This window comes from Tasmannia lanceolata, unplaced genomic scaffold (genome assembly GCF_043159265.1).
Source record: "Tasmannia lanceolata isolate RefF3 unplaced genomic scaffold, GAP_Taslan_0.1 ptg000024l, whole genome shotgun sequence".
Lineage (NCBI taxonomy): Eukaryota > Viridiplantae > Streptophyta > Magnoliopsida > Canellales > Winteraceae > Tasmannia > Tasmannia lanceolata.
The window spans coordinates 12,533,863-12,545,393 of record NW_027518701.1 but is presented as its reverse complement, the minus strand read 5'-3'; the positions used below and the strand labels follow the sequence as shown (position 1 = coordinate 12,545,393).

At 40.1% G+C, this 11,531-nt stretch overlaps 1 protein-coding gene across 3 annotated transcripts in view; it reads right to left on the bottom strand.

Moving 5' to 3' along the window:
- Positions 1 to 2,111: 2,111 nt before the first annotated feature.
- The window catches only part of LOC143857212 (transmembrane protein-like protein), a 96,046-nt gene continuing 86,626 nt past the window's right edge, over positions 2,112 to 11,531 (bottom strand). For all 3 annotated transcript variants that reach the window (XM_077367626.1, XM_077367628.1, XM_077367627.1), the window contains 2 exons: positions 3,803 to 3,955; positions 2,112 to 3,175 (listed from right to left, as the gene is read on the bottom strand). In XM_077367626.1, the coding sequence (XP_077223741.1) occupies positions 3,007 to 3,175; positions 3,803 to 3,955 (322 nt within the window). In that variant the 3' untranslated portion in view covers positions 2,112 to 3,006. The remainder of the gene's footprint in view (positions 3,176 to 3,802; positions 3,956 to 11,531) is intronic.

Sequence of the window (11,531 nt, the reverse complement as noted above, 5' to 3'; positions counted from 1 at the left end):
ATGATCCTATGGAGCTGATTTTTTGTACACACCCTATCTATGTAAGGCCCTTTCTAGTGAAGTGAATGCGTTGGATCATCCTACCAATGTGGGCCTCATTGGTTTGAGAGCTCAAGCGCACCATAAGGATCCAATGCTCAAGCTCACAATCAGTTCGGTTCGGTTTGGTTCTGGGTTTACCTGACCTTCACCAAATGTAGATATTTTGCCTAAACGTATTTATAATCGGTTCGGTCCTGTTTATATATGAACTACAAAGACTAACAAGCACGAATTTGGAATAATCAGGCACAAATTTACACAAATTTGGGCATTGCAAAAATTATATATGACCTACAAACATGCACAAATTTGGAATAATCAAGCACAAATTTGGGGGGTGAATTAAAAGGGCGTGGGGTGATTTTATCAAGCGATGAGGCATTGGGTTTTAAGGTGAGGGTCGGTTCTCAGTTCGGTTTTCGGTTCCGGAATCCCAAACCCAGAACCGAACCGAATTTCCATCGGTTCCAGGATATCAGAACCGGAACCGAACCATAAAAATATGGAACCGAACCGAACCGAACCATATGTGCTGGTTCGGTTCGGTTCCTCGATTCGAACCGGAACCATGTCCACCCCTACTTGTATCTATCATTTCTTTTATATATATATATATATATATATATATATATATATATATATATATATGAGAAAAGGGTTCATGCAAATGTGTGCAGGTAAGTTACCTGCACACACGATTGCTGAAACACGGTGGGGGCCACATTTTAGTGGGGATCAAAACCATTCATTTGGGAGGCCCTTCCATGGATATGGTGTGGCTCAAAAATCAGCCCCATTGGATCGTCCTAACCCAATCAAAGGTGGGGGGGAAATGGACAGACACTGTGTGTCCATGTTTCTGTTCATTTTTCCCCTCTACAAATGGCAGGGTTAGGATGATCCAATGGGGCTGATTTTTGGCCACACCCTATCCATGGAAGGTCGTTCCAAGTGAATGCTTCGGACCACAAAAAAATGTGGGCCCCCGCCCTGTTTCAACACTCGTTGCACACGTGTGCAGGAACCCTTTCCTATATATATATATATATATATATATATATATATATATATATATAAAGAGAGAGAGAGAGAGAGAGACAGAGAGACAGAGAGAGACAGAGAGATAGAGAGATAAGGGTTCCTGCGCTCGAGCACAGATAGCTTATCTGCTCTCGAAACAAGGGTGGGCCCACATTGATGGGGTGATCCTAAGCATTCACTTAAAAGGCCCCGTCATGGATGAGGTGTACCAAAAATCAGCTTCATTGGATCACCATAGGGTGTCTTTTTGTGGGGGTGAAAATGGACAAATGCTGTTTGTCCACTAATCTGCCCATTTTTCCACCTCACAAATGGACATCCTATGCTGATCCAATGGAGTTGATTTTGGGTGGACACTCTATCCATGAAAGGGCCCATCAAATGAATGCTATGGATCCCCGCTCCCCCAATGTGGCCCCACCCCTGTTTCTGTACTCGAGCGCAGAAACGCTTTCCTCATATATATATATATATATATATATATATATATATATATATATATATATATATATATATATCCCCACCCCTGTTTCTGTACTCGAGCGCAGAAACGCTTTCCTCATATATATATATATGGGAAAAGTGAGTAGGAGTGGCCCCTCATATAACCTTATATGAGGTGACGCTAGAAATACGGTGGGCCCACATTTTTAGGGTGATCCAAACCATTCATTTGATAGGCCACGACATGGATAGGGTGTCCCCAAAAAATCGCTCCATAGGATCAACCCAACCTTTCGAACTGTGGAGGTTTTGCCCATTTTTCACCTCCACAGTTCGAAAGGTTGGGATGATCCTATGGAGCTGATTTTTTGGGCACACCCTATCCATGTCGTGGCCTATCAAGGGAATGGTTTGGATCATCTCAATAATGTGGGCCCACCGTATTTCTAGCCGTCACCTCATATAAGCTTATATGAGGGGCCGCCATACTCACATTTCCCTATATATATGTGTGTGTGTGTGTGTATTCCATTAATTTTATGATACAAAGAGACAAAATTTCTAGTGGGAACATGCACTTCAAGTGTCCAACCAGCTATAAAATTACAAAAATTAACATGTATACATCTCTCTCTCTCTCTCTCTCTCTCTAATCAGTTTTATGAAATGCTACATTCTTACCATTTCTATCAAGTACATTTGACATGAATAACAAGGGTCCTTTTATTAACATACATAATTTCATGGTGGGAACATGTGCTTCCAGTGTCCAGCCAACTATAAATTACAAAAATTAACATGTATACCCTTCATTATTTACCAAAGGAAAATGATATCCACACTCCCTTGTTTTGATAATGCACTCCTCACTTTATTTTCCACTTCTCTAATCAAATAGTAAATATAACATTTAATTAGATGAGTGTAAAATAAAGTGAGTAGTGCCATTATCAAAGCAAATGGGTTTGGATATCAATTCCTTCTCCCAAATTCTTCTACATCTCATACCAAGGCCAGTGTGCCCTTGCCTTTATTTTCTTTGCCTTCTCAATCCATCCCTCTCTGTCTCCATGCGCAAAACCGAACATATGGTGCAATGCTAACAGCTGACAGTACCTTCTACCATGTCACTCCAAGTGTAAATTGCTAAAAATTAGTACCTTCTTCCTTTCCCACTCCAAGTCTGCCCCATCCAACCTATTTCTGGCTTGCCACCATTTTCGCCCGAGCCTAAGTTAATGCAACTTGCATGTAATACCTTCTCCCATGGTATCTTTAAGCAACTTCCAGTAGAGAATAGGTGAGAGAGCTTAACTTTCATCATCTATAGCCCACTTTCGCAACTAATAGCTGTTCCTTTTGGCTGATGTTCTTGTAGTCATTGCTAACTAGGAATAGGTGAGAGATTAGTTTTCTTCTCTGACTTGTTTGAGTCAGTCAAAATGTTTCTTTGTTCACCCAGGACATCTTTGCTTTTCGTCAGACTCTGATCACTGGGGCCAAATCGGCACTTTCTACTCCTTCACCTCTTGGAAATGAATTTTGCCGTGTCAATTCATATTCAGTTTCCGAGCACCTTTCATTATTTTTCACAATTGTTGAGCAGAGGAAGAAGAAGGATGATGTGTATATGGTGACATGCCACAGGCTGTGATAAAAACAATCATATAATGTATGTCACTGACAATGAATGCATTCTAACAGCAAAGAAAGATTATGTGACACAGATCTACTCAACTCAACTCAACTCAACTAAGCCTTTTGTCCCAAACTAGTTGGGCTTATGTGACAAATATCTTCCACTTTATAAAAAAGTTTCCGAGCAGGACATAATTGTACTTGTTGGATATGTCGAGAGGGCTATTAAGACAAACATATCTTTGTGTAACAACCAATTGCTCCAAAAGCTTAAGCTGTTAGAGTTGGTGTCATTTAATCATTTATACTGTAATATGCTTCTTTCTTGGTTTTCGAAATCATAATATTTATAATGTTATATAGTTTCTAGTAGTTCTATTTGGGTAGGCAATTTTCTATCTTTAATACTTAATGAACTAATATCATGCAATGATATGACTCCTAAGTCCTAACAGTATCAAATAGTACGGAAATGGCAGCATGTTGGGTTTTCGAGGGGCTTATACTGTATCAGACACCTTGAGTTCGCATCTGATATTGCCACCAATATCCATGTCTAAGTGACATGATTATACATATAGAAGTTTGAGATGTAGATGGTTTGATAGCAGCTTTAAATGAAGGAGAGGTCTCATACCTATGCCAAATCCAATAACTTTGACTGCTTTCCAGTTTCCAGCTTAAACCAGCAGCGAATAGTGCAATGAACCCTAGAATTATGAAATCCCACCGGAATCGTTGACGCAATGTTTTCACAAGATTGTACAGCCATCTTCTAATATTTTGCCATCTGCAGAAAAAAAAACACCATGGGCTTCTTAGAAATACGGGACACGGTAGCCATATGATTTTCTGTTTCTGCTTTTTCGTTCTTTTTGTTATATTATGTAGTAATATAGAGAAGAGATCATCACTACATTGACATACAGAGCTTTCTTGTCCCAGCTTTGCAGTTGTTCAAGTACCGATACATTATATAATTCACTTTTTTTTTAGCTATCTTGTCTCAGCTTTTACTGCTTGAACTGAAATTGTAGAAACAAGTGAACTAAAGAAATCAACAATATAAGTTTATACATGTCACACAAAGCACAAGTATAAAACATATATCTAGGCCAAATAATATCAAATTTTAAACATAAACTAAAGATAACTATGAAAAAGATGAAAATATTGTGAAAGAAATTCATGAAAAAGTAGCAAAAATGGGCACACATGCCACATGGATAGCTAAAGATACGGACGTATAGTGTTGAGAAAATCCGACGGGCAAATCCGATCCGATCATGCACAAATTAAATGGAAAAATAAAATAATAAATCAAGCCAGAACACAAACACCAAGATTTTACCTGGTTCGGTGATGCAGGACAATACCTAATTTAGGGAAAATCCTACACTCCTAATGGGATAATGGGTTCTAGGAAAGTTTTGGGCTAACTCTTAAGAGGCTAAAGACACGTAGGGGTTAACTAAGGTTGATTTAAGGCAGAATTAATTGGCGGACAGCAGCAATATCGAGGCTTAAATTTGCATTAAATAATGAGAAAGAATACAATTAGCATGAAATAAACTTTAAACAAATTAGTAGGCAGTTAAATGGTCCTTTGGCTAACTAGTTAAGGGTAAAATTAGCCCAAAACAAGGTTTTAAACGTGCGACCAAGTAGAATAATTAAAACAGTACCAAAACCTATGAATTAAACCTTAATTTGATGAGAAATAAGCCATAAACAAGTCATTAGTTCTTCAATTTTTTTTTTTTTGTTCTTGAACCCTAAAATACAAAAAACCCTAAATCCAAATATCTCCTACATCGTTTAAGATCTCAACTTGAGACTTTGAAGGACTTTATTTGGAATTAAACCTCAGCCAAAGCATCCAAGATCCATAGTTTTAAACCCCTTTTACAGCCAATTGAAAATTCGCACCCTTTTCAACCCTAAAACATATTTTCTTGGAAATTGATGGTGCAACGGCCATCAAAATTGAACCCTAGGCCTGAAATTGTTTTTCTTTCATCTTTTAGATCATACCCTACGAACCACCAGCCCTGAATCCCGCATTATTCGGCCAAGCCTACTTCCACGGAAAGAAACACGATCTTCCACTATGAGAAAAACAATATACAAGGACTACAATGGATTAAAACCAAAAACCTCACAATCCGCAACTCTTTCCTTGCTTCTCAAACCCAAGACTATACACCGAGAGTAACCCAAGAAGAAAAGCTCCCTTGCTCGCTTAGGTGCGCCCTACCCCACCAACCATCCTTCTTTAACAATCATTATTTTCCTCTCCTTTTCAGGCTTTCTAGCGCTGCTTTCAAATTTGGCCCAAATATGTTAGAATCCCACTTTTTTCCACTTGCTGTTGTAGGGGACCAAATTGATTGATATTTATTGAGTAATCCTTCATTGTAAAACAACTACTATATTTTAGTTGCTATATATTTCTTTTTTGAATGGTTAGTTGCTATAGTTTACTTACAAAGTATCCTTTTTCTTTTCTCCATTTTAGTAATTGATTCCATTGTTTATTGATAATTTAATTATTAATTTCTGATTTATCACCACCACCTCTCCCACTTTTTCTACTCGTATTACAACCATTTTTTCCTTCTGAATAATCTACTTTCCTTCAAGCCCTGTTTTCGTTCCCGTGCAACGCACGGGTCTGTAACTAGTTCTCTTTTAAAGTTAGGTTTGAGGAAAAACCTTAAAACCCAAGTTGCCGTTTTTGCCTTCTTGCCTTCCCACGTGGTGGGAAATAAGGCAACTTTCCCAACATATAGCTCTATAGCAACTAAAAAATAGCATATGCAAGATAAAAATGAAAAAAAAAAAAACAATGCTGACAAAATAAACAAGCATAAAATAAGTAAATAAAAAAGAAAAAAAAGTAAACATATGCATAATTTGTAGCAAATGGATACATGACTTCATATGTCTAGCCTAATGAAACACTTAAAAACATATAAAACCAAACCATACATTAAAAAATGGGGAAATAGAAAATAAAAATAAGAAATTTGAGAATTTAAGCATAAGAACCAAATCTCACCAATCTTACAAAAACCATGCATATTCCATGAGCCGTGCATTTTTTGGTCGTTTTATCAAAATATGATCATTTTTTGGTCGTTTTAAAGAGTGTTTAAGAGTAGCCTTTAATAGAATATTTAAATATTTTTATTCTTAAGATCGAAAATAGAGGGAGAGGGTTGGGTTCCCTAGAACAGACAAGGATTTTGGGCTTTCAAGGGAAGAAGAGATTGCAAGTTGCTACCCGAGGGCTTCTCAGAAAAACTGAGATGAGTTGGTAGGCATTTTCCAGTTCAATTGTCCCAAGAGAGAATATGAAAGCCAGAAATCACATGTTGGGAGAAAATGAATAAATTAAAGAAAAAATTCCCTTTTCATAATTATGTGCAGACCATGTAGCAGCATCAAAATAATTTATAGCAAGGAAATTGATCTATAGAAGATTATACAATGGAGTTTTATTAGTAGGTGGCTCGAAAAAAATTATAAAAAATGATGAACAGTTAGTCGGGCAATACCTAGGTGGTTTATGACCAATTATTCAGGATGTGTCTTTCGTTTTGGAAGGTTTTTGAGGTGTACCAATGAGCATTGGTGGTGGAGAAGCAACAAACGAGAGGACAAATATAAAAGCAGGAATCTCATGATCGACCGGTCCGCAACAAAGGAAGTCAGCTCGTAACTAACTCGGTCAGCTCTCATCTCTGGTCAGTAGCTCCTATGGTAACTAGCTCCTTTCGCCATTGGTGACTGCCCTCCTCTCCGTCGTATTAGAGCTCAAGGTAGAAATGATTATTTTCCTCCCTCCTTAAAGGTACCATATCTTCTTTTACGTCTTCTTTCCTCTTCTTTTTTCTTCTTCTTCTTGAATCCTCAAAATCCTAACCCTAACCGATCACCCCTCTTCTTGTTTTGTGTTTTTCCATCATCCCCCCACAACCAATCTCCCTTCCCTAAGATTCCATCACCACCAAACCCTAACCCTACCCCTAACCCTAGCCACCTCCCCCTAACCCTAGCCGCAACACATTTTTTGTTGGGTTTTTTCAACCCTAACCTCACCGCACCCTTTCCACCCCCTTCCACCCTTGCCGCCCCTCCCAAATACCCCCTAGATAAATTCGTCGCCCCCCTCCCAAGCCCTTTCTCACTCCCAAACCCTAACCCTCGATCTTTTCTTCGCAAATCATAACCCTAGACGTCCCTAAATGTGATTTTTCCTAATCCTAACCCTAGTCGATCTCGATCCCTTCCTAAGCACCTTTATCACATCTTTGACTTCAAACACTACCCTTAAACTCGAAATTCTTTCAAATCAGTCCCTAATTCCCTTTTTCTTTATGCTCTAAGCTCGTGTTCTTTCTTGTTTCACCCTGTTATTGGTTCCGGGAAATTGGTTTGTGGTCCTCCTTTCTTCATGCTATGTTTGTGTGGTGTTCTTAATCATTTGTTTTTCCCAAAACTGCATCTTCATGCCTTTTGGAAGATGTATGTTGGTAGTGAGCACTTTGTATGTTTATGGTGCATTGTTGGTGGTGGTGATTGTGTGCCAGCTTCAGTGGCTGTTATTGGTTGTTCTTGGTTGTTGGTGGCATTTTTTTACTGCTTTCTCATTGATATTGGTGGAGGTGTTCTGTTGGAGGATGGTTTGCTGTGTGGTTCACGGCTTCATTGTTATTGGTTGTCGTTGGTGCCATTGTAGTGGTTCGTTGGTGTTGACCCGCTGGTGTTCTTGTAGGAGCCGTGTTGTTCGCCTTTTTTATGGTGTGTTGGTGGTGGTAGTTTATGTTTTATTGGGCGTTGTTGGCTGCTCGTTGCGTTTGCAGTTGTTGGTTGTTGTTGGAGCACATTTCTGGTTGATTGCGTGTTAGTGTTGTTTTTGCTTAGCGTCTGATTTCCATTATGGATCCCGTGGAGCCTTCTTCTCAGCAAATGGCCTCCCTTAAGGTATCTGAGATCACCCGTTCGTTTTATGCTCCCTCATCTGCTTATTCTCCTGTGGAAGCTTCTTTCCATATGACCTCCATCAAATTTGATGGGACAAATTACCCCCTTTGGCGGATGGAAGTTCAAACATATCTTCTTGGGCATGGTAAAGTTAATTTTCTTGAGCATGATCCTGCTACGATGATGTATCTTCAATCTTCTAAGGAAATCTGGGACCATGCGGCGACCTTATATTCTGGGCTTGATAATCTTACCCGTGTTTGTGATCTCTTTTCTGAGTAGTTTGGTCTCCAGTGTGGGGACAAGTCAATGGTGGTCTGTTATAGTGATTATGCGCTCTTTGTCAGCAGCTTGACTTGCTCGTTCCCTTCACTAATAGACCGGGGAATAAGTAATTCGACTCATTCACATACAGATCATAAATGTTTGGAATCAATATTATGCAAGGGGACATTGCTTTTGCTAAATTTTTCTTAAAGTTGCCCCATGAAATTAGTGTTGCCCCCTTAAAATTATGGATTCTTTCCAACTAGATAGGTTTGGTTAGCAACTTATTCGAGAGTTTTTCCTCCATATGTTTAGCTCTTTTTTCGTGTAAAGTTCATATATGCCACATGGCATGGGACGTTAGTTTTGCCATTTTCACCTTAAAAAAAGCCAAAAATCAAGGGAAGGATTGGAAATGTGTTATTAGGCTATTTGGTAAACTCCCCAGCTGGGTTTCCATATCATTATTCAAACCTATAGAGTGCTGCTATGGAGACAAAGAGTTGAACCGAGAGTGAGGTTACACATTTAGCATATGGGGATTTGTTAGGTTACACTCTCGGATCCACACTCTGTCCCCATAACAGCACTCTATAAGTTTTTTTTTAATAAAGGGCAGTGATAAATCGACCCACCAAATATCTTAAATCGACCCCCTATGTGTCTTTCTCTCTCCTCTCGGTTAGAGAGAGAAAGAGGAGAGAAAGACACATAGGGGGTTGATTTAAGATATATGGGGGTCGATTTATCAATCCTCTCTCTCTCTCTCTCTCTCTCTCTCTCTCTCTCTCTCTCTCCCCCCTAAGGGAAGTCACCTAAATTAATCTCTCCCCATAGCAGCACTCTATAGTCTATATGTTTTTTTTTTTAAAATAAACCTTTCTCTCTCCCCACCTCTCGCCCTCTCCCTCTCAAACTGCGGGCCTGCTTCATTGGATGATCCAAACTGTTCATTTGTTGGGCCGCAATATAAATAGGTTGCACCACGTAAATAATCTCCATAGGATTATCCTATCCCTCCAATCAATAATGAGAATGCCCCTTAGATTGGAGTGTCAAGATCATCCTATGGAGATGATTTACGCGGTGCTGAGCATGAGGTGTAAATAGTGAGCCCGCTACATCGAAATATGGGGTGTAAATTGTGGGCTCCACCTTATGTATTGGTTAGGGGGAGATGGTGGACCCACCTATCAAACATGAAGTGCAAAATGGTGGGCCCAACCATTTTTGCCCCCCCTTTAGCTGATTCCTGGCTCCGCCCCTGGTGGTAGGTTTGGCGGTGGGCGTGGAGGTGGTTGTGATATCACAGGGGAAGGCCGTGGACGTGGGTCTCGCTACTATACACACGCTCGTATGGAAGGCCACAATGTTGATTACTGTTATGACTTACAGCTAGAGCTTCGCCCCTACCGATATGCTATTGCTTCAATCGCCAGTTCTGATAGCCCTTCCCTTTCTTCCGCTACCCCGGCCTCTTCTGACTCCTTACTTGTCCCCCGTGTTGAATACAATGAGATTGTGCATCTGCGCAACAAAGGCAAGCAATTCACTGCCATGTTTGCTCCACAAGGGCCTCCTACTTTCTCACTGGTATGACGTCTAGATCATGGCTCATAGATTCAGGAACATCTCATCACATGACTGGTAATTCTAATCTTCTCTCTTCTATCCAGTCATATTCCTCCATAGCCCCTCATACTCCTACAATAGCTGATGGGACTACATCCCCGTCTTTGGGGTGGGTGGAGTCTCCACCTCTATTGGTCTTCATTTATCTTCTGTTCTTTGCGTTCCATCATTTCCTATTAGTTTATTATCTGTTAATCAGTTGACTAAATCTCTAAATTGTTCTGTTTCTTTCTTTCCATCGTATTGTACTTTTCAAGATCTGCAGACTGGGACGAGGATTGGTTTGCTGCGTGAGATTGATGACTTATACTACCTGGAGCAGACCGTTGCTGGTGTTGCATTCCGTACCTTTGTTGATGCCTATCAGTGGCACTATCGTTTGGGCCACCCACGTGCTGACAAACTTCAAAAGTCATCCTTTGTGTAGAGTCTTGTCCCGTCTTTTACTTGCGAGTCCTATGAGATGGGAAAACATTATCATGTGTCTTTTCCTTCTCGTGTTAGTAGTCGTGTGTCGCTTCATTTTGAACTTATTCATTCCGATGTATGGGGTCCATATCACACTACTTCCTTACATGGTTTTAGATACTTTGTTATATTTGTTGATAATTATTCACGGGCTACTTGTCTACTTAAAGATCGTTCTGAAGCTTTTAATGTATTTCGTACCTTTTATTTTGAGGTTGTTAATCAATTTAAAAGTTCTATTAATTGCTTGCGTCCTGCAAAGAATATTTCTCTATGTCTAGTGGGTTTCATCAATTTCTTGATTCTCGTGGTATCATCCATCAATCATCTTGTGCTTATACCTCGCAACAACATGGAGTTGCTGAGAGGAACATTCGATACTTGTTAAATATGACTCGGACTCTTATGTTTTAGGTGAGAGTGCCCAAGGTATATTGAGGTGATGCAGCTTTCACAGATTGCTTCTTAGGGAACCATCTCCCTTCCTATGTCATGTCTGCCAAGACACCCTTTTCTGTCTTATATCCGTTGGGTGACCCTTTTCCCTTGGTTCCTCGTGTATTTGGTTTACCTGTTTTGTTCAGAAGTTGACTCCTGGTCTTGAGAAGTTGGATCCTCGAGCGGAGAAGTGTATCATTTTGGGTTGCTTTCGTACCCAGAGACGTTACAAGTGTTATAGTCCTCAGTTGCGGAAGACCTTTGTTTCTGCAAATGTTACTTTCTTTCAGAATACTCCTTATTCTCCAGATCTCCTTCCCGCTCCTGTTGAGATGCCTAGTCTGCCCCTTCAGTTACTGTCGAGTCCACCGGAGACTCCGCTAGAGACTCTTCCCGAGACTACTATAGGGCCTACAGAGGAGACTACTACTTATGACCTGAAAGTTTATACTCGTCGACCACGACAGATTGCTCATCCCACTACCCGAGGCCTCATCTCCACCTACTGATCCTTTTCCCCAATCAGATGGTTCTCATTCAGATACCACCCCTATATCTGATTCCCTTATTGC